Here is a 23,011-nt window from a genome sequence, read left to right on the forward strand (position 1 = left end):
ATGAAATAATATGAATGATAATAATAATCACAAATGAAAATGCTCTAATACACCTACTACTGAGTAAAAGGGAAAACAGACTCAAGTTTCTATCAACTGGAATGTCTTTCCAACCAAGTTCTGTGCTATTTCAGATGATTGTCCGCCATGATCTGTTAAACCAGCTGAACGATATCCCAGCCAGAACACTGAAAAAGGAATCAGCCGTTAAGCCAGACCAACAAAAATGGATCATTGACTTTCAGACTAAAGCAACTCTACACCTTAAAGCCATCATAGTACTTGTCAAGCATCAATTGAGGCTAAACGGTAATAAGGATCTGCATGAAATTACAGAGGAGCTGATTGGAGACGAGAAAGAGAAAGGCAAACTCTTCCAAATATTGGAATATTTTGATATCTGTCTTTCTTCAAAACCCCAGGCCCTAAATCCTGATGCACGTGAGTTCAGACCAGGTTCCCAGTGGTTACCGCCAGATAATGCTCCGCCTCTCACCTACCTATTCCCAAGTTACTTGACTGATACAAAGGTGGTATCAAACCATTGGAATGAAGACAGTGATGAGGATCTCCATGTTCGAGCTTTCTTTTTGCCTGAAATTCCACAAGGATTCTTCCACAGGTATTCCTGCTCTTAACCTTTTTTAACTGTTCCATGTTTCCCTCCTCTGTTAAAGGCTACTGAGTGCTGGGAAAAAGCTTCATGAGGAACAGTTCTCTCTACAATATCTAGCCCATTTAGTGTGAGTTTAAATGATGAGATTGGGAAACCTGAGAAAAGGAACAGGCCTGAGCTATTCAGCCTATTTCATCATGTTGTTAATAAGACAGCTGTATCACAAACTAGCTTTATATTTCAGAAATTCTGTGTATCTTCAGCATTTGCAGTTTGGCTTCTTATTAAGTTTACATTAATTAATTTAAATTGCATTTTAAATCAGTTTTGTTTTAACTGATTTGGATTTGTTTAATGAATATTAATTGTAGCCATGCTGAAAATACATTTTGTTAAAGTGATGCTGCATAAGCCTTTGTCTCCTGGCTTGACAGCACCTTAATTTAAAATATTTCATTCTTGTTCACAGATCCCTTCACCTTGCCCCTGTCTAACTCTAGAAACAGTTCTACTCCATTTGTGATATTTGCATTCCTGCCCTTCTGAATTCTCCAACATCTATAATATTAATCTTTCCAAAATTGATGGAAATACCTTTGGTAGCTTGGTGTTTAAGCTCTGGAAATCCCTCCTCTTTAAACCTCCCCATCCCTCTGTTTCTTCCTCTCTTTCTTATCATGCTTCTTAAAACCTACCCTCTTTGAGCAAGCTAATTATCACCGACCTTAGTATTTCCTTATTTGGCAAATATTATATGGTAATGCTTTATTTGATATGCCTTGGCGAATTTTACAGTCTTAAGGGTACTACATAAATGTAGTTATTTTTGTTGCTGTTGAAAACCAGTTGGTTATAGCAAGTGTTTGCAAGACAATTCTTTTCCTAATTCCCATCTCTGCTTTTCACAGGGTTACAATTAAACTGTGTAATTTTATTTACTCTCACTGGGTTGGTAAGGAGCGATGTCTAGTGATATGTAATGGGAGGAAACTGCTCCTGAAGGAACACAATGAAGAAGCCAACAGTTACATTGAATTCCGCTGTAAGGAGAAGGGAGAGGAGAATGGTAGGTCTGGTCACACCCTTTTGATCACCTACCCTTTTGTGAATTGGGGTAACTGTTTCAGTGAGACCTTAGGATAATCTATAATGAAAACAAATGCAGATGCTGCAAATCTGAAACAATAGCAGAAAGCACTGGAGAAGCCCAACAAGTCTGGCAGCATCTGTAGAGAGAAAAACAGAGTTAACATTTTGAGTCCAGTGACCCTTCTTTGGAAGTGAAAATAGCAGGGCAGGATTGGTAATTATGCTGATGATGAGGTTGGGTGGATGTGAATAGAGTACATGGAGAAGGTGCCCGGAGAGAGGGAGAGAGAGAGAAAGAGAAAGGGATGGGCAAACAAAGAGATTGCTGATGATAAGTCGAGAGAGAGAGAGAGAGATAGAGACATGCTGGGTGGGATGCTAATAAGAAGAGTAAATAGTTGAAAATGAGTTGGCTGTGCAGGGAGCAGCCAACACAGAACAGGACCTAGAGGTGTGAGTGATGGTAACAAACATAACTCAGGGTGTTCACATTCTGAAGTTGTTGAGCCCTGATGGCTGTAAGTACCTGCGCAGAAGATGAGATGTTCTCCCTCCAGCTTGCGTTGAGTCTCACTGGAGCAGAGCAGCTGATCTGAGACAGTGACATTGGCATGGAAACACAGTGGTGTGTCGAAGTGCCAGGCAACTGTAGGCTCACAGTCATTTTTATGGGCAGAGCGTAGGTGTTCAGCAAAATGGTCACCCAATCTGCATTGTGTCTCCCCAGTGTAGATGAGAGTGCGATTTTGGAGAAACTTTGTAGCTCAGGTTGCGGATCGGGTTGTAAGTTTGCTCGCTGAGCTGGTAGATTTCTTCTCAGGCGTTTTGTTATCATGCTAGATAATATCATCAGCACTTCATTGGAGGCTCACTGATGATGTTACCTGGCGTGGTGATAAAACACTTGAGAACAAATCTACCAGCTCAGCGAGCAAACTTACAACCTGGTAGAGGAGACTAATGTGGTTTTCCATTCCTTTACAATTGTTAAAATATCAATTAAAGAAGTAAACCCTTAAAATATTAGGTGTACTATGTTCTCCTCAGCTGAACAAGGTATGCTACGTAGATCCTGATGAAAGGCTTGTGCCCAAAACGTTGATTCTCCTGCTCCTCAGATGCTGCCTGACCTGCTGTGCTTTTCCAGCACCACACTCTCAACTCTGATCTCCACCATCTGCAGTCCTCACTTTCTCCTAAGTGCTGGATGAAAACAGATTCAATATTCTATGACCACCAGAACAACGTATTGCAATTATATGGCCCCTTTGAGAAGGTTACATGTTCCAAGGTGTTTTGCAGGAATATTAAGGCAGAAAATTTGACATTGAGGCACATAAAGAATAATAGAGCAGGCGACAGTAAATGGTAGGTTGAGAGAAGCATATTAAAGAGGTACTGGAGAGATGGAGGGAATTCCAGAGCCTAGAGACCAGGCAGCTGGAGGCATGGTCAGCAAGAGTGGGGCACTGAAAATCTGAAGGACACGAGAGGCCAGAGTTAAAACACCACCAATTGGCATTTATATCACACCTTTAACCATAATTAGCAATGTCAGAGGTTGATGATGAGCTTTTTGAGGAGAGGATGTTTGAGGGAAGATTTTCAAGTGGAGTCAGACAGTACTTGAAGAGAGGGAACCGTTAACCATATGAGCTAACATGGAGGCCAGGAAGGCTCATGTCAGTGGTCAGGCATTTCCTGAGAGTAGGTCACAGGCAATAAGAGGGTTCTTGTGCATTCCTGATTTTCAGGATCCATCATTGGTGGCTGTAAAATCAGCTGCATGGATCCTAAACTCTGGAACTCTGTCCCCACCTCTCCTCTTCCTATAAGAATTTGTTTTAGGGCCTCTATTTTAGGTGATCTAACCTAGTATCCCCTTAAGTGAATCAAATGTCAGATTTCATTGATAACAATCCTCTGAAACATCTTGCAACATTTTACTTTATTAAAGGTTCTATATAATTGCAATTTGTTGTATCTCTATCTCTGTTGTATCAGTGATTATTAGGTATTAGAGATTTTGTTATAACAGCAGTAGGGATAGTGAACTCTCTCCTTGTACAGGACATGACTTATTTCTGGGCTCTGTCCTGCAACAGTGAGGAACATGATGGGGAGGAAATCTATTTGCTCACTTTTGACTGCAGAACATCTGGCAGTCAGGAAGTTCCTTTTTGATTTTAGAGTTTGCTTGTAGGATATTTTAACTGTCTTAAACAAAATATTTGCAGATGACAGAATGTGAAGCAATATCGTAAATCATTTAGATGAAAGCATTGCATTACAAGGTGATATTGATAAATAGGCAAAATTGTGGCAAATGGATTTCAATGTAAATAAGTATAAGGTCATCCATATTTGGAGCTATAAAGGAAAGAATAGAGTGATTTATAAATGATGCAAAACTAGAAATAGTGGATGCTCAATGAAATTTGGGATGTGGGTACACAGGTCATAAAGGTATTATGAAAATCAATCAAATGCTGATGGGCCAATCTGGTCTTTATATTGAGAGCACTGAAATATGAGTGGATGGAAATCATGTTACAGCGAGTCAAACGCCTGATTAGACTACACCCAGAGCACTGTTAGCACGTCTGGGCACCATACATTAGGGAGGATGTATTGGGCTTAGAAAGAGATTGTTGGACTCCAAGGTTCTGACCACATGGACTAGGAGTAGAGGAGGCCACTCAGGGCCCCTAAGCCTGCTATACCAATGAATAGGATCATGGCTGATCTGATTACTTCGCATTCCAGTCTATCTCAGAAAACCTTTCATCCTCATGTTTATCAAGAATCTATCTATCTCTATCTTAAAAATACTCAAATTACTTTGTTTCAAGTTTCTTTTGAGGAAGAGATTTTCAAAGACTCTGAAAGGAAAAAACCTTTTCATCTCTGCCTTAAATTGAGAACTCCTTTTTTTCCTAAAAGGACTGTGACTCCTAATTCTGGACTCCCTATAATGGTAAACATCCTTTCCACATCCATCTGTTCAGGCCCTGTAAGATATGAATGTTTCAATTATGTTGTCTCTTAATCCTCTAAACTGCAGTGGATAAATGTCCTGTCTCTCCAATGTTTCCTCATATTACAACACTGCCCAGTCCAGGTATTTAATCAAGTAAGCCTTCTCTGAACTGCTTGCAACACATTTACACCCTTACTTTTTCTTAAATAAGGAGACCAATACTGGACGCAGTACTCCAGCTATGGTTTCACCAATGACCTGTATAAACCATTGCCTCTATACTTTTGTATTCAATTCTCCTCATGGTAAATGATAACCTAGAGTTGAAAGGGATGGTGCTAGAAAAGCACAGCAGGTTAGTCAGCATCCGAGGAGCAGGAGAGTTGACATTTCAGGCATAGTTCCTCTGTCTCCAAAGCACATAAGTGTCCTGAAAGAACTCAAATGAATTGATGAAAAAACATGATTTTCTTTTCATATAACTATTTGACTCTGTCTAATTACTTTGAACTTTTCTAAATGCCCTATTATAAGATCTTTAATAGTTGCTTCTAACATTTTCCCTCTGACAGATATTAAGCTAATTTCCTGATGAAGAGCTTACGCCGAAAATGTTGACTCTCCTGCTCCTCAGGTGCTGCCTGATCTGCTGTGATTTTCCAGTGCCACCCTTTTCGACTTTGATATTCTAGCATCTACACTCCTCATTTTCTTTTAAATGAAAACTCAGTAAATATTTTCTAAGTACTTGCTGTACCTGCATACTAATCTTTTGTGATTCATGCACTCAGGCACTGAAAATCCCTCTTCACCTCAGAACTCTGCAATCTCTCACCGTCAAGACGATATGTTTCTTTTTTATTCTTTCTACCAAAATAAACAATACACATTTTCCTACATTGTCCACTGGACAGATCTTTGTCCACATGGGTAAACTACCAGTAGCCTTTTCTAAGTGTTTTATGTCACATTCACAACTTCCTTTTCTACCTATCTTTGTGTCATCAGCAAATTTAGAATCCATAACTTCTATCCCTTCATCCAATTCATTTATATAGATTGTAAAGATTCAGAGCCCAGCACTGATACCTGTTGCATAACACCCTTTAAATCTTTACAGCCAGAAAATGACTCAGTTTATTCCCAATCTCTGTTTTCTTCTTTTGTAGACAATCCTCTGTTAACTTGTACGTTATAAGCTTTTATTTTCTACAATAAACTTTGATGTGGCTCTTTATGAAATGTCTTCCAGAAATCTAAGTACAATATATTCACTAGTTCCCCTTTCTTCATAGCACGTGATATGTCCTGAAAGAACTCAAATGAATTGATTTTTAAAAATCATGATTTTCTTTTCATAAAACAATATTGACTCTGCCTAATTACTTTGAGCTTTTCTAAATGCCCTATTATATGATCTTTAATAGTAGCTTCTAATATTTTCCGACTGACAGATATTAAGGTAGTTGGTTTGTAGTTTTCAACTTCTTGTCTCCCTCTTTGGTTGAATAAAGGAGTTGCATCGGCTATTTTCCAGTCTAATGGAAACTTCCCAACATCTTTGGAATTTTGTAAAATTAGAACCAACCCATTAATCATCTCCATAACCACATCATTTAAAATACTATGATTAAATCCTTCAGAATTTAAAGACTTGTCAGATTGCAGCTCCAAAAATTTGTTCATTACCATTTCTCTGATGATTGTAATTTTCATGTGTTCTTGCTCCCTTCCATTTCCTAACTTAGAGCTATTTCTAGGATATTATTTGTTCCTTGTGTCATGATGATTGATGCAAAATACCTAGGAGAGAGTGAGGACTGCAGATGCTGGAGATCACTGTCAAAAAGTGTGGCGCTGGAAAAGCACAGCCAGTCAGGCATCATCCGAGAAGCAAGAGTCGATATTTCAGGCAGAAACATTCCTGATGAAGGGCTTTTGCCCAAAACATCAACTCTCCTGCTCCTCGGATGCTGGCTGACCTGCTGTGCTTTTCCAGTGCCACCCTTTTTTACTCTGATGCAAAATAACTGTCCATTTCATCTGTCCTCTCCATATTTTCCATTTTTAATTCCTATCACTCACTTTCAATAGGACCAATGCTTCCATTTTAAGAAGAAATCTGGAGAAACCTTTACAATCTATCCTAAACGTCAAGTTAGTTTTCTCTTGTGCTCTAATTTTCCATCCTTTTTAAAGTTTTAGTCATTTTTTTGCTTTTTATTAATATATTTTGTCCAATCATCCATCCTTTCACCCATCTTTGTGCATTTTCTTTTAAGCTTTTTCTTTAAGTTTGATAATGCCTTTGAGTTGTTCTAGTGAAGCATGGCTGGTAGGTCCATTGTAGGGATTCTTTCCTTTCTCATTATAGCTCATCTATTGTGTTTGTTCTAAAATAACTGCTTAAATGTCTGCCACTGCAAATCTATTGACCTATCCCTTCATCTAATTTGCCAGTTGACTTTAGCAAGCTCACTTTCAAGCAATCATAATTGCCCTTTTAAAAATTAACATATTAACTTTGAATCCACTCTTCTTCAAACTGGAAGAAAAACTCAATCATGTTACGTTATTATCTAGGAGCACCTTCACAATGATGTGATTAACTCACCAAAGCTCACTGTACAATACCAGGCCCAGAATGCTCTGCTCTCTGGTTGACTGTAGAATGAACTGTTCTGAGAATCTACCTTGTTAACATTCTATGTGCCCCCATCTAGGCTGTCTTTGTTCATCACTTTTTTTTCTAGTCTACACATAGATGAAAACCCCTCATTGCTAAACCTTTCGGACAATCTTCCAATGATTGTTTTCTTTATATTCTATCCTACTATACTGTTAGGTCTGTACATCAATCCCACCAAGAGACTTCTTGCCATTAGCATTTCTCATCTTTACCCAAGCATTTCTTATCTTTATCCTGGGAAAGGTGACGGCTGCAGATGCTGGAGATCAGAGTTGACAGTGTGGCGCTGGAAAAGCCCAGCAGGTCATGCAACATCTGAGGAGCAAGAGAATCGACGTTCCGGGCATAAGCCAAGGGCTTTTCCAGCACCACACTCTCAACAGCTTCTACATCCTGCTTTCCTGAACTTAGGTCATAGAGTCATAGAGATGTACAGCATGGAAACAGACCATTTGGCCCAACCCATCCATGCCGACCAGATATCCCAACCCAATCTAGTCCCATCTGCCAGCACCCGGCCCATATCCCTCTAAACCCTTCCTATTCATATACCCATCCAAATGCCTCTTAAATGTTGCAATTGTACCAGCCTCCACCACTTCCTCTGGCAGCTCATTCCATACACGTACCACCCTCTGTGTGAAAAAGTTGCCCCTTAGGTCTCTTTTATATCTTTCCCCTCTCACCCTAAACCTATGCCCTCTAGTTCTGGACTCCCCAACCCCAGGGAAAAGACTTTGCCTATTAACCCTATCCTGCTCTCAGTTGTGCTAATACCGTCATTAATTGACAGAGCCACCTCACACTTAGTCCTAGCTTCTTTTCTTTATTCAACCTCATGCATCTTTCTATATGCATGTTTCAATCTATATCTTCCTGCTGCCGTGCAGCTGTAATGACTATCAGATTTTAGTTATTTATTTCCACTTGCACAATGATTTCATCTGGTTTGTTTCAAATGTTATTTGCATACAGATACAGAGCCTTTAGGTTTGACTTTCCTCATCTTTGTAACTTCTCACATCCTCTGTTAATTTATTCTGAAAGTTGTACTTCCCATTCTTTCCTGTCACAGCTCGTTTATCATTTCCCATATTCATACAATTCTCTCATGCCTTGCATCCATTATTTTAGCTTTTACATTTTCCCAAATATTATCCCATGTCTCCAGTATTTGTTTTAACACCCTCACTGTTTCCCTAGTTATGTACGACTCACTGGATCACTGGTCCCAGCACCATTGGGTATAGACCATCCAAAAGGCACATCCCTTACGTTCCTCAGTCCTCGTGCCAGTGACGCATGAACTGGAAACCACTTCTACCATGACAATGTTTCAGCATGCGATTTATTTATATTATCTGATTTTCCAGATGCCAATTTTTACATGGTTAAAGTAATAATCCAGAGGTTATTAATTTTGATGTTCTTATTCATACCTTGATGCCGAGCTCCTCTTAATGACTATGCAAACATTCTTTCTTTGTCTTGTCTATGTTATTGACATCTATGTGGACCTTAATGACTGGATCCTCCCCCTCTCACTGCAGGTTTCTCTCCAGCTCTGAGCAGATTTCCCGAACCCTAGCACTAGCCAGGCAATGGACCTTCTAGACTGTCACTCTCTGCTACAGAGAACAGTGACCATTCCCCCTCACTATACTGTCCCCGACAAATATAACATTCCTCCTATTCGATTGGCTTTGTCTACAACCGTCAGGGTAGCTTGTACATCCTGCAGCTCTCCCTCTCATCCAAACAAGCTGAAAGAACTTCAAACCTATTAGACAACTGCAACAATTGAAGCTCTTGCACCACTGCCTTCAGGATCCACTGATCTGTGTCAGTCACAGTCATAATCTTGTTTCCCTGACCGGTGACCAAATCAGGAGACTCTAGCCTAAGGGTGTAGAGTCCTGCAAAGTGTCCAGGTAACTTGCCCTTCCCGATATGTTGAGGTGCCTGTGGTTGAATGTCCGGCTCATAACCTCTTAGCCAAAACTGCTGCCGACAGTTTGACTTGGACCACATTCTGTAGTTGCAGCACACCACTTGCTCTGCCATGTTTATTGTGCCTGAATTCAGTAATTAACTATTAATTAACTATTAAGTAAATTAATGTCTCTTCTCACTACCATTGGCTGTACTAACTTTAAAAAATACATTTCCCTCCATTTCATCACCATCCCTAACAGTAGTTACTTACCGTCCAATCAGCTCACACATTTTTGTGATGTCTCTGTTTGATTTTTTTTTCAAACCCGGCATATTTAGCCTTTTCTCAACCCTGTGTAAGTTCTGTAGGCCCACCTCTTTCAGGTCCTGTCCCCAAAGGCCTGGGGTGTAGGCCATCTTCCCTGGGCAAGCTTTATCGTTATCCCTGTTCTGTGCATCTCCTGCAGGTTTGTCTCTGCCCACTCCTTTCTTTGAGGGTATGTCATGTAGGCTGCACTTACTGACATGTCTTTATCCCACTCCTGTATCATGATGTATCTGCTGTAGATCTGCCTCTGTCCATTTTTCTTCCAAAAGAAAAGGTGATAAACTACGAGGTAAGATGACTCAACTCACTATATGTTTGAAGGTTGGAAGGTGATTTAATCAAAACTTTCAAGGTATTAAAATAATGAGGAGGTGCCATTGTTGGACTAGGGTGGGCACAGTAAAAAAAAGGTATTAAAAGGAACAGAAAAAGGAACTATTTCTGGTGGTTTTGGAGCCCAACACTAGGGGGCATAGTTTAAAAGTTAGAACCAGAGTTTTCACAAAGGAAACACATTCAAACACAAAAGTTGATAGAATTTATATCTCTTCTCGAAAAGTTAGTCGATGCGAATCAATTGTGTATTTTAAATTGATAGATGTTTATTAGCCAAATGTATTAAGTGATATGGGGCAAATATAGGTACATGAAGTTGGATTGCAGATTGATTGTAATCCCGTTGGATGGTAGAACAGGATGGAGGGACTAAATGGCCTTGACCCATCCCTATTTTCATAATCAGAGACAGAAGTGGAAATACAGAGAGTGAGTCAGACACACAGGGAGAGGAAGAGACAGAGAAAAAACAAGAGGATTACAACCTGATATAGGGAGTGTCAGAAAGACTGAGAAAGCGAATGACAGACCAGAAATTGACGGACACACAGAGAAACTGAAATAGAACATTTTATGTCTCTTAAGAGAGACAGAGACACAGAGCAAGAGACACAGAACAATTGAGAAAGAAAGGTGTATTTGAAAACAACAGAGATAGAGAAGAGAGCTATTGAAAAACAAGGAGACTGTGCGAGAGAGAGAGAGGAAGACAGGCAAAGCGATAGATGTGGGGACTTTCTCTTTATAGACAAGGAAACTGATGGACAGCGATAGAGGGGAGTTGATTTTCAAGTATCGACAAGCTCTTACAAAACCAAAATACTGCAGTTGTTGGAAATCTGAAATAAAAACAGAAATGCTGGAAGTCCAACAGGTATGGACACAGATACATCACACGCATTGGTACAGGATGACTCTTATACCTCTTAGCCTACTTTCTTAACCACTCATTCACTTTTAAGGCTGCATCACATCTTCAGGTTGTCTCACAGACGTGGTTCTCTCTGGAGACGCCGTTGAAGAAGGTGCAAAAAGCACAATGAGTTGGGCTCTAGGTTGCCCCTTTTATCTCCCTCTGCATCTTCTTGAAGATTCTCTTACCTGTATCCAATACCATAATAGGACAGGAAGGTCCAATGAGAATTAATTTCCATATTTGAGAGATTACAGAATATGGTTGTGAATCTTCAACTGTCAAGAGGATTGATGAGGGCAGAGTGATAGAGGTGATCTATATGGACTCCAGTAAGGCGTTCGACAAGGTTCCCCAAGGGACACTGGTTAGCAAGGTTAGATCTCATGGAATACAGGGAGAACTAGCCATTTGGATACAGATCTGGCTTGTAAACAGAAGGTGTTGGTGGAGGGTTCTTTTTCAGATTGGAGACCTGTGACCTGTGACCAGTGGAGTGCCACAAGGATTGGTGCTGGGTCCACTACTTTTCATCATTTATATAAATGATTTGGATGTGAGCTTAAAAGGTTTAGTTATTAAGCTTGCAGATGACACCAAAATTGGAAGTGTAGTAGACAGCGACAAAGGTTACCTCGGATTACAACAGGATCTTGATCAGATGGGCCAATGGGCTGAGGAGTGGCAAATGGAGTTTAATTTAGATAAATGCGGGGTGCTGCATTTTGGGAAAGTAAATCTGAGCAGGACTTAATGGTAAGGTCCTGGGGAGTGTTGCTGAACAAAGACACCTTGGAGTGCAGGTTCATAGTTCCTTGAAAGTGGAGTCGCAGGTAGATAGGATTGTGAAGAAGATGTTTGATATGCTTTCCCTGGGGTCGGGGAGTCCAGAACTAGAGGGCATAGGTTTAGGGTGAGAGGGGAAAGATATAAAAGAGACCCAAGGGGCAACCTTTTCACGCAGAGGGTGGTACGTGTATGGAATGAGCTGCCAGAGGAAGTGGTGGAGGCTGGTACAATTGCAACATTTAAAAGGCATCTGGATGAGCATATGAATAGGAAGGGTTTAGAGGGATATGGGCTGGGTGCTGACAGGTGGGATTAGATTGGGTTGGGATATCTGGTTGGCATGGACGGGTTGGACCAAAGGGTCTGTTTCCATGCTGTACATTTCTATGACTCTATGACTCAGCAGGTTTGCATGGACTCTGGAAAAGTTAACATTTCAGGCCAATGGCCTGCTGTCAGAACTCACCTTATCCCGTGTGTTGCTATTTCAGATTTTGAAGGGCGATGGTGCCTGATTATGATGGCCATTCAGAAAGTGAAGAAAGTGTTAGAAGATTGGCCAGGCCTCCATTATTCATTGAAAACACCGTGCAGGAACCCTTCCTGCAGGCATTACTTTGACTGGCCGGATTTAGATGAGAAAGACAGAGACATGTAAGTTTTCATCTCAGATCATCCATTCAAATTAAAATTTTAGTTGGGCTGATTCCAAAAGCTGGTAAGTTGGTCCTTAGAATGTTTTATCAGGTGGGAGAATGCAGTAGAGATTCTAACATGGAATGGTTCAAAGAAACCGTGAAGACTGCAGATCCGTGAACAAGAGAGTTGTAGCTGGGAGAAATACAAAGTTGGATTGACACCATATAGTGTATTTCTCAGGCATGGGGTTGTTCATATTAGCTGTGGGGCTTTCCCAGCACAGTACTTGCTGATATTTCTAGAGCAAAAATAGATTTCTGGAGACAGAGATTACAATAGCAATGAAAGTTGAAGCAAGCCTTCATACTTCCCTGGTCTAGTCTCAATTGGAGTCTCATGTTGAATTTTCTAATTTCTAAATTCTAAGTGAGAATTTCTTAGAAATTAGGAGAGCAGAACTCAGATCCATTTTCAACAAGAAAAACATACAACTTAATTTGAAACTCTGATCTTGAATTCCGTGCTTTATAGAATAGGTGGCATGGTGGCTCAGTGGTTTGCACTGCTGCCTCACGGCGCCAGGGACCTGGGTTTGATTCTCCCTGTATCTGTGTGGGTTTCCTCCCACAGTCCAAAGACGTGCAGGTTAGGTGAATTAGGCATGCAAAATTGCCCAGAGCATTCAGGGATGTGTAGGTTAGATGCACTAGTCAGGAGAAATGTAAAGTAATACGGTAGGGGAATGGGTCTGGGTGGGATACCCTTCGGAGGATCGGTGTGAACTTGTTGGGCCAAATGGCCTGTTTCCACACTGTAGAGACAGGTGAACATTGCTGGCATTTATGGATGCTCCTAGGCTATCCAGGGAATTCTAGATCTAAACCATCTGCACTGATCTTGCTTTCTTTGGTTTCCTCCACTGTAGCTCATCATAAACCCAAAGCACAGCTCCTCTGTCCGTGTGATGGTAGAATAATGATTACATTACTGGACTAGTAATCCGGAAACAAAAACAGATGTTGCTGGAAAAGCTCACTTGGTCTGGCAGCATCTGTGAAGAGAAATCAAAGTTAACATTTCGAGCCCGGTGACCCTTCCTGAGAACTGGACCGGAAACATTGAGTTTGCCTTTTCTTCACACATGCTGCCAGACTAAGTGAGCTTTTCCAGCAACTTCTGTTTTTTGTTTCTGATTGACAGCATCTGCAGTTCTTTTGGTTTTAATTTAACAATCCAGAACACCTGGTAATCATCCGGAAGCAAGGGGTCTATTCCTACCCAGTAGCTGTGGGCATTTAAAACCAATTAATTAAATCTGGAATAAAAAAATCTAGTGTCAGTAATAGAGACCATAAAACCATGGGATTGTAATAAAAATATAACTGTTTCCTAACGTCCTGTAGGGGGAAACAAAATAGCTTTTTTTACCAGGTCTGGCAGCAAAAGGTATGAGAGAAGAGGTCTGACAAAATGTTAAAACAGGCTAAGGTCTCGTGGCATTGGAATGAGAGACTGTCGTGGATAGAGGATTGGCTAATGGACATTAAGCAAAGACTGGGGTTAAACAGGGCATTTGTGAGTTTGCAAACTGTGACTAGTGGTGTGCAGTAAGGATCAAAATATCTACCATTCATCATTTATATTAATGACTTAGACAAAGAAGCCAACAGTAATATATGCACGTTAGTTTATGATGCAAGTAGGTAGGATTGTATTCGGTTAGGGGACAAAATTGTGGAGGTGCCGGTGTTGGACTGGACTGGACAAGGTCAAAAATCACACAACACTAGGTGTGGAAGGAGCACCAAAAGCTTGTGGTTTCAGATAAACCTGTTAGACTCTAACCTGACGGGGGACAAAGGTATGAGTTGGTTAAATGAGTGGACAACAATGGAGTACAATGTGGGATGTGGGAGCTTATCCACTTTAGTAAGAAGAATAGAAAAGTAGAATTTTTTAAAAAAGCACGGCACTTGTAAATGTTTTAAGTTCCGAGAGACCTGGGTGTTCTCAACAGGAGCAGAGAAAGCTAGCAATTAGGAAACCAAATGGCATGTTGATCTTTATTGAAGTGGGAGTACCAGAGTATAGGAATCTTACTGCGATTGTGCATGGCTCCTCGAGGACTTATGCAGTTTTGATTTCCATATTTAAGGAAGGATATTCTTTCATTGCAGTTGGTACAGCAAGTATTCATTAGGTCGGTCCCTGGGATGAGAGGGTTGACCTCAGATGGGAAATTGAGTAAATTGGACCTATATTCTTTGGAATTCAGAAGAATGAGAGAGTATTTCATTGAAATATGATGGGGTTTGACAGGTTAGACACAGAGGTTACCTGGGAGGCTGATCTTTTACGACTCGGATGGAAAGAAATATTTTCACTCAAAGTGGTCTGAATCTTTGGAATTCTCTACCCCAAAGAATAGTGGATGCTCCATTGCTGAGTATATTTAAGGCTGAGATAGGCAGATCTTGGTCTCTCAGGAAATCCAGATGAAGGCTAGAGTGAGTAAGTGGAGTTAAAGTGCATGTTCAGGTGTGGAGCTGTCATGAGGTGCCCTCTGGATTAGACCCTCTTCTATTTCTGACATTGTCTCTCGCCCACCCTTCCCTAATTCTAATCTATTTGAATATCACTCATTTTTATTTTCCCGGATAAAGTGAGGAGTTCAAAATGTTAATCAGTCTGTTGTCCCTCCAGATGTTGCCGGACCTACTGACTGTTGCTGATTAGAGTGGTGCTGGAAAAGCACAGCAGGTCAGGAAGCATCCGAGGAGCAGGAAAATCGACATTTCGGGCAAAAGCATCTGAGGCTTTAGTTGGGTTTGATTGCAAAGTGTTTGTACTTGACAAATAAGATTTGAATTCCTTGATTATTAATGCCAGGCACTTCTCTAGTAATCTCTGACGCTGAACTGTACTGTTCATAATTTCTGTATTTGGCCATGAGATGAGCTTCTTGATCATGTATTTGTGCCATCACAAAGATTTTTGCTTTCCACCTTTGTAGCATTACCTGATTCCCACCTGCATTACCTCATCTGTTGCTAAAGCACTTATAAAGGGTTCTTGTTACCTATAAATGTGACCATTTCACTGGTCTACCTTATGTAAACTTAAGGTAATCCCAAAATTTTGTTATCTCACACCAAGTCCCATTTCCGAACATCCTGTGCTCATCAAGATATGTTGGCTTCTGGTCAATCAGGACCTAACTTTGAAATTTTCAAACTTGTTTTAAAACCCTTCTATGGCTTCAACTCTCTCATGTCTAACTCTAATATCCTCTGTTACTAAAGCTTTCCAAGGTCTCTCTGCTCTTCAAATTCTAGGCTCTTACAAATCTCCAATTTCAATTTCTGTCTCTTTCTGTCCCTTAAAGGTGCTCCATAGAAACTACATCTTTTGTTCATCTGTCCTCATATCTCCACAGGAGGCATTCGGTCTCTGTTATTGTGTGATTTCATGCCACAGTATGAATTTGGATTCTTTACAGGCCGGTCAAGGAGAATGCAAAATCAAGGACTGTTTTTTGGACTTAGACTTTGAAGTAACTGTTTAGTTTACATTCACACTGAATACTGATAAATACGGTCATCTTAGATGTACCAGGCTCTGACTTAATTATATTGGGGATTAACTAATTCATGTTCTTTATGTTCATGTCCATGTGCTCTTCATATTTCTTCCAGACAGTTTCACTCTAGAGTGTCTTGTATAATGTTCCTTCTAGTCTCTCTAAAGACTAACATGTTCTATGTCTGCCCACATCATCGCAAGGTTACTCCAGGGTCCTAATCCCCTTATACCGCAGTCTCAAATTTTGTGTGTTAGGGCAACTGTGACACATCATTGGCTAAATTACTCCTTTAAAAGCACTGTATGAATGGAACTTCATTGCTGTTAACAGTGAGCAGTTCTGGGAGGAGAAGATTAAGACATGTGAGAACTGTGGTGAAGATTTCCTGGCCAACCTCTTGTTCTGTACAGGGCAAAGCTCGCAGGGTTCAAATGGGACAAGTAAAGGTTAGTAATATTCTTCCAGGGTTCTTAAGTGCTGCAAAATGTACATGGTCTGTTTTACCTCTTGGCACATTGTTTTGTTATGTTGTATAGCACTAATGATCTCAGAATGTCTCAAGTGCCTTTGCAACAATTTAAATCCAGTTACTTTAAAAAATGTAGCCAGTGTTGTAATGTACGCAATTGCACTGGCCAAACTGCACACTATAAAACTGCAGAAATAGCAAAACAACTCAGGTAATTACGCATTACAAAAGAAAGTTGTTGGACACATTGTTTCTGTACTCGTTCATTGAAGGAACAACCCAATTTTTCCTGCAGCCCGCTTTTTCCACATAGTAATTGTTTTTCTCAGTGTCCCGATAATCTGTTTAAGGTTGAGGTATAAAGGTATAAATAATGGTAAGTATTGTAGGATACTGGCAGCCTGTGCAGTTTGGTTAGAGGATGGTAGGTGTGTTTGAACTAATGAATGTATAGTTTAATGGGTCAGGAGTCGAGGTGGGGGAGGGTGGGGGGGTAGGTGTAGAGTTATTTTGGATGAATCAAAATAAGTCGGGTATGCACATTCTAACTCGAGTGTCTTCCGATTCTTGGGATAAAGTTAATTCCTTTGATTTTACAGCTGCAGACAGCTTTGTGAATCAACAGACTATCCAAAACACTTATAACGTAACTGGAAATTATGTCAGTGGCACCTGCTCAGTGAATATAAACGAACAGGTAAATCTATGAGTTTGGTTGTGAGAGAACTCTGTTAGAATAAAATGCTGGAATGTTTCAATGGAACTAGACTGCTCATTCCTATTATTACAAATCTGTATCTCACAGCTGATCCATGAATGTCCATGCCTGTTAGAGAACTGCACAATTAGTACTGACCAAAATCTTCACGTTATCTAATGCTTACTCTCCCACACTAAGCCAGTTAAACCAAACCTAATGGTGCTTAATTGGTTCATGTGATTTTGCACTGGTCACTATCTCAGCATCGGCTTAAACCCACTTACATTGAATAAATGAGCATCTCTGCAAAAATATAGATGTGTCATTAAGAATGTCACAAGTTAGGTTAACACTATTTACAGATAATCATCATCTTATACCCCTGGTCACCTTTTCAGCATTGACATAATGCCACATCTACTACTGCATATTGTGGTGGTCTGTTTGATACGAGATGTCAGTGCTTGAGGGTGATGTGCTGATTGAGGACCTTGGATGAGAATTCATCAAAGGCCATAGAGGACAAGTCACTTGGTGAATGAACTTGACCGTGCACCACTCTGATACCGACATTAATCTGTGGCAGTTTGTGGCCAAGTGGTATTCAACTTTCCATAATCAGCCTCTCTTCAAGTAAGATCGAGACAACCAAACCCATGTTGTAGGAAGAAATGGAAAATCTTTCACATCCATCTCAGCTGGATTGAACATGGAATCACATGAAAAGATTGAGCTCATTGTGTCAGAATCATGCAAGACCTTGGAAAGGTCACTGCTATTTTTAAGTGTGATACAGGGTCCAAATGGAACAGAAAACATGTATTTGATGTACCATTTTACCGGTTGTAAATACCTACTGGTATAATATTAACGATCTACTTTAGGAAATATTTGTATTAATCTGCAAATTAAGAAGTTTGCAAACTAATAGAATATTTTATTTCTGCAGGAATTCCATTAATAGTCTTAACCATTCCAAGTGAAAGTGATGGCAACATTTCTGGAATTGAAAATGAAGAACTGATTGATTTGGAGAAACCAAGCACATTTTCCTTAACCCGTAATCCATATGTGAGCAGCATTCAGTGACACCATTCTCCTCCCATGCTGTTCAATCTGGACCTGCCAGTTCCCTGCTGAATCACAGGGAGCCCACTTTGCTTGGTCAGTCTATGTTATGCAGGTCTGTTTGCATTGCACTATTCCTGAGTGTCCTGAGCATTTGGTCCTGTGAAATGATTCAGGGAAGATTCAACACTCGGATGAGGAGGAGACAATTGAGCATATTCAATTCTTTTGTGACCCTTCATTTGTCCAAAAAGTTTTAATTAGATAACAGCATAGAATCCCTACAGTGTGGAAACAGGCCCTTCGACCCAACACGTTCACACTGACCCTCCGAAGTGTAATCCACCCAGACCCATTCCCCAACCCTATATTTACCCCAACTAATGCACCTAACCTATACATCCCTGAATATTATGGGCAAATTTAGCATGGCCAATCCACCTAATCTGCACATCTTTGGACTGTGGGAGGAAACCAAAGCACCCAGAGGAAACCTACACAGACACAAGGAGAATGTGCAAACTCCACACTGACAGTCGCCTGAGGTTGGAATCAAACCCTGGTCCCTGGCGCTGTGAGGCAGCAGTACTAACCACTGAGCCACCGTGCCACCCCATGATCTTTGTAACCATTCCAATATATATATATTTTTGAGGCTGCTCATCTTATTTTCCATCCCCTCAGCGCGGGTTGCATGGAAGCATAACTAAGAAGCCTACACCAGAACATTTATGACATATCTTTTGGAGGTTACATTAAACACACTATATAAGGAGTAGTTGAAGTTGTAGCCTCTACACTGGAGAGGTGAGAGTGCTAGAAAGTGGTGATTGCTACATTGTTTTCTTCCTAGTACTCCCCTTGATTCAGAATCCAACTGACAACTTCCACTGGAGTTGGTTGCTGTTGTCAGCAGGTGATTACACAACTGAGGAACCATGTGATCAGAATATTGTGTTTCTCTTATGCGACTATGAGGGTGAGATTCAATTCCTGCTTGGTAACCTACATTGCCTTAACCCCTACTTTCTCTGTAATTTCTTACTTTCAACTCTCATGAGATCTGAGCTCCTCTAATACTGACCTCTTCAGGCTCCCTGACTCTAATCACTTCACGTTTGTTGGCTATGCTTTCAGCTACCTGGGACCCAAGCTCCTTCCTAAACCTCAACACCTCTCTACCTCTGGCTCTTGGCTCAAAATATTTCTTAGAAATTACTACTTTGACCAAGCTTTCAGCCAGCTCCTCTAATATCACCTGGCGTAGCTTGAATGTATATTTTGCATTATAATATTTCTAAAGCATCTTGGAACACTTTATGGTTAAATACACTATGTAAACACATGCTGCTTTTGTGCAATAAGTCCAAAATGAATGATAGTGATTATGCAGGGTGTCGTGCTATCTCCTGAGATGTATTGCATCCTCATTGTTAGAATTGAACTTTGTTTCAGTAAACCTACTAATTTAATGTCAGCTTGATTGAATTAAGTTGATCGTATATTTCTGTGCCACTGATTCATTTTTGACTGTTATCTAATGAGGTAACTTTTATGTGAACAATGATAACACCTGGACTGTGTCAGCAGGAATCTTTGGCCTGGGCCATAGGGTCAGTCCCCACTCAGTGGAAAATTACTGAGCATTGGAAAAGTGTTTCATTAACAAGTGTTTCTGCTCATAAAATGTCTCTTCAGTTTTGTGAAAACAAAAGAGAGGAAATCCTCAATAAAGAAATTACTTTCCTCCTCGCTGAGCTCAGATTTGTGACGTCTGTTAGTTATTGGATGGTGAGGTAATGGAAGGGTTAATGTTTGGAGAATGGGAATTAGTTGCTTCCGTAACATGAAATGCTAACACAATAACAGTAACCTTCCCCTGTAACTGGAAAAGATGCAAAACCTGTCGGTACATCACCCCCCTCACCTCCATCCAGGGCCCCAAACAGTCCTTCCAGATGAGACAGAGGTTCGCTGGCCTTCTCTTCCAACCTAGTTTACTGCATCAGATGCTTCTAATGTGGTCTTCTCTACATCGGGGAGAGCGAAAGTAAACCTGGAAACAGTTCACTGAGCATCTCAGCCGGGCCTGCAGGGGGCTGACCGGACCTTCCAGTCACCGCCCATTTCAATTCCCCTAACCACTCCCTTTCCAACATGACCATTCTTGGCCTCCTCCATTGCCACAATGAACCACAGCGCAAATTGAAAGAACAACACCTCAGCATCCGCCTGGCAGCCTTCAGCCCGAAGGACTCAACATTGAGTTCTCCAATTTCAAAGAACCTCCCTTCCCTTTCCTTGACTCCCTTCCCACACCCTCTCCCTCCATTCCACTCCTCCCAGCCACCTATCGGATTCATTTCTCCCATTGACCAATCAGGACGTACCCTCTACCTGTCTTCACCTAGCCCCACTTCACCACCCTTCCCCCGCCTCCCCCTTTATCTGCAGCTCCCCTATACACACTCCCAGTCCTGAACAAGGGTTACACTCGAAATGTTGACTTCTCCACCTCCTGATGCTACCTGGCTTGCTGTGTTCTTCCAGCCTCCTGCTTAACACAATAAAAATAGCAGAATGGTTGGGTCTAGGTTAAAACCAAACCATAAAATGTATCATCGATAGTCACAGGTAAGGTGCCGCAAGACTGGAGGTTGGCTAACGTGGTGCCACTGTTTAAGAAGGGTGGTAAGGACAAGTCAGGGAACTATAGACCGGTGAGCCTGACCCCGGAGGTGGGCAAGTTGTTGGAGGGAATCCTGAGGGACAGGATGTACATGTATTTGGAAAGGCAAGGACTAATTAGGGATAGTCAACATGGCTTTATGTGTGGGAAATCATGTCTCACAAACTTGATTGAATGTTTTGAAGAAGTAACAAAAGGATTGATGAGGGCAGAGCAGTGGACGTGATCTATATAGACTTCAGTAAGGCATTCGAAAAGGTTCCCCATGCGAGATTGGTGAACAAGGTTAGATCTCACGGAATACAGGGCGAACTAGCCATTTGGATACAGAACTGGCTCAAAGATAGAAGACAGAGGGAGGTGGAGGGTTGTTATTCAGACTGGAGGCCTGTGACCAGTGGAGTGCCACAAGGATCAGTGCTGGGTCCACTACTTTTTGTCATTTATATAAATGATTTGGATGTGAGTATAAGAGGGAAAGTTATTAGTTGGCAGATGACACCAAAATTGGAGGTGTAGTGGGCAGCCAAGAAGGTTACGTCAAAATACAAAGGATCTTGACCAGATGGGCCAATGGGCTGAGAAGTGGCAGATGGAGTTTAATTTAGATAAATGCGAGATGCTGCATTTTGAGAAAGCAAATCTTAGCAGGACTTATACACTTAATGGTAAGGTCCTAGGGAGTGTTGCTGAACAAAGAGACCTTGGAGTGCAGGTTCATCGCTCCTTGAAAGTGGAGATGCAGGTATATAGGATAGTGAAGAAGGCTTTTGGTATGCTTTCCTTTATTGGTCAGAGTATTGAGTACAGGAGTTGGGAGGTCATGTTGCGACTGTACAGGACATTGGTCAGGTCACTTTTGGAATATTGTGTGCAATTCTGGTCTCCTTTCTATCAGAAGGATGTTGCCAAACTTGAAAGGGTTCAGAAAAGATTGACAAGGATGTTGCCAGGGTTGGAGGATTTGAGCTATAGGGAGAGGTTGAATAGGCTGTGGCTGTTTTCCCTGGACTGTCGGAGGCTGAGTGGTGACCTTATAGAGGTTTATAAAATCATGAGGGGTATGGGTAGAATAAATAGATGAGGTATTTTTCCTGGGGTGGGGGAGTCCTGAACTAGAGGGCATAGGTTTAGGGTGAGAGGGGAAAGATATAAAAGAGACCTAAGGGACAACCTTTTCTTGCAGAGGTTGGTACATGTATGGAATGAGCTGTCAGAGGAAGTGGTGGAGGCTAGTACAATTGCAACATTTAAAAGGCATCTGGATGGGTGTATGAATTGGAAGGGTTTGGAGGGATATGGGCTGGGTGCTGGTAGGTGGGACTAGATTGGGTTGGGATATCTGGTCGGCGTGGACGGGTTGGACCAAAGGGTCTGTTTCCATGCTGTACATCTCTATGACTCAATATCAGCTTCCATTTGAACAATGTATAGAGTCAGCAGTTCCTGTGTCGAAGACCTTTGTCTTTTTTAGTGAATCAAATGTCTGCACATCATCATTCTATCACAGCCCTGATGGACAAACAGTCTTTTTTTTAGATTAGATTAGATTACTTACAGTGTGGAAACAGGCCCTTCGGCCCAACAAGTCCACACCGACCCGCCGAAGCGCAACCCACCCATTACCCTACATTTACCCCTTTTACCTAACACTAATGGCAATTTAGCATGGCCAATTCACCTGACCTGCACATTTTTTGGACTGTGGGAGGAAACCGGAGCACCCGGAGGAAACCCACGCAGACACGGGGAGAATGTGCAAACTCCACACAGTCAGTCGCCTGAGTCAGGAATTGAACCCAGGTCTCTGGCGCTGTGAGGCAGCAGTGCTAACCACTGTGCCACTGTGCCGCCCACAATTTTCTACCCTCTCCAACATTTTAACTGCAAGTAAGCTGAAATATTGGAAAGGAGTGGAAGAAAATCTGTAGTTCTTAATATCTCTTTGCTGCTGGTCAGGGTTGCATTGTGTTCTGGAGATCAGTGGATATCATGATCTACAACACTTTGAGAATGTTTATATCCTGGAAGGGTACTGCACAGAAGCAAGTTATTCCCCCATCGAGCTTGTAATGGAGTTGGCTGCTGGTTGATCTTCTTGAATGTCTTGTAGCCTGTCACAATGGAAGGCCTTGCTCTGAGCCACTTCACAAAGTTGTTAATAAGCCATACTGGTTTGGAGATCCAG

General features: G+C 41.3%; 1 protein-coding gene across 1 annotated transcript in view; it reads left to right on the forward strand.

The window, feature by feature from the left end:
• LOC122557745 (malignant fibrous histiocytoma-amplified sequence 1) overlaps window positions 1-19,886 on the forward strand; it is a 36,716-nt gene extending 16,830 nt beyond the window's left edge. Inside the window, exons 6-11 of the mRNA XM_043705698.2 lie at window positions 135-622; window positions 1,525-1,682; window positions 12,167-12,329; window positions 16,228-16,343; window positions 16,966-17,063; window positions 18,016-19,886. Coding sequence (XP_043561633.2) covers window positions 135-622; window positions 1,525-1,682; window positions 12,167-12,329; window positions 16,228-16,343; window positions 16,966-17,063; window positions 18,016-18,027 — 1,035 coding nt within the window. The 3' untranslated portion in view covers window positions 18,028-19,886. The remainder of the gene's footprint in view (window positions 1-134; window positions 623-1,524; window positions 1,683-12,166; window positions 12,330-16,227; window positions 16,344-16,965; window positions 17,064-18,015) is intronic.
• The last annotated feature ends 3,125 nt before the right edge of the window (window positions 19,887-23,011 follow it).

The sequence above is a fragment of the Chiloscyllium plagiosum genome, unplaced genomic scaffold, assembly GCF_037043375.1.
Source record: "Chiloscyllium plagiosum isolate Xiang-an unplaced genomic scaffold, Cpla_swu_hap1 HiC_scaffold_18, whole genome shotgun sequence".
Classification (NCBI taxonomy): Eukaryota; Metazoa; Chordata; class Chondrichthyes; order Orectolobiformes; family Hemiscylliidae; genus Chiloscyllium; species Chiloscyllium plagiosum.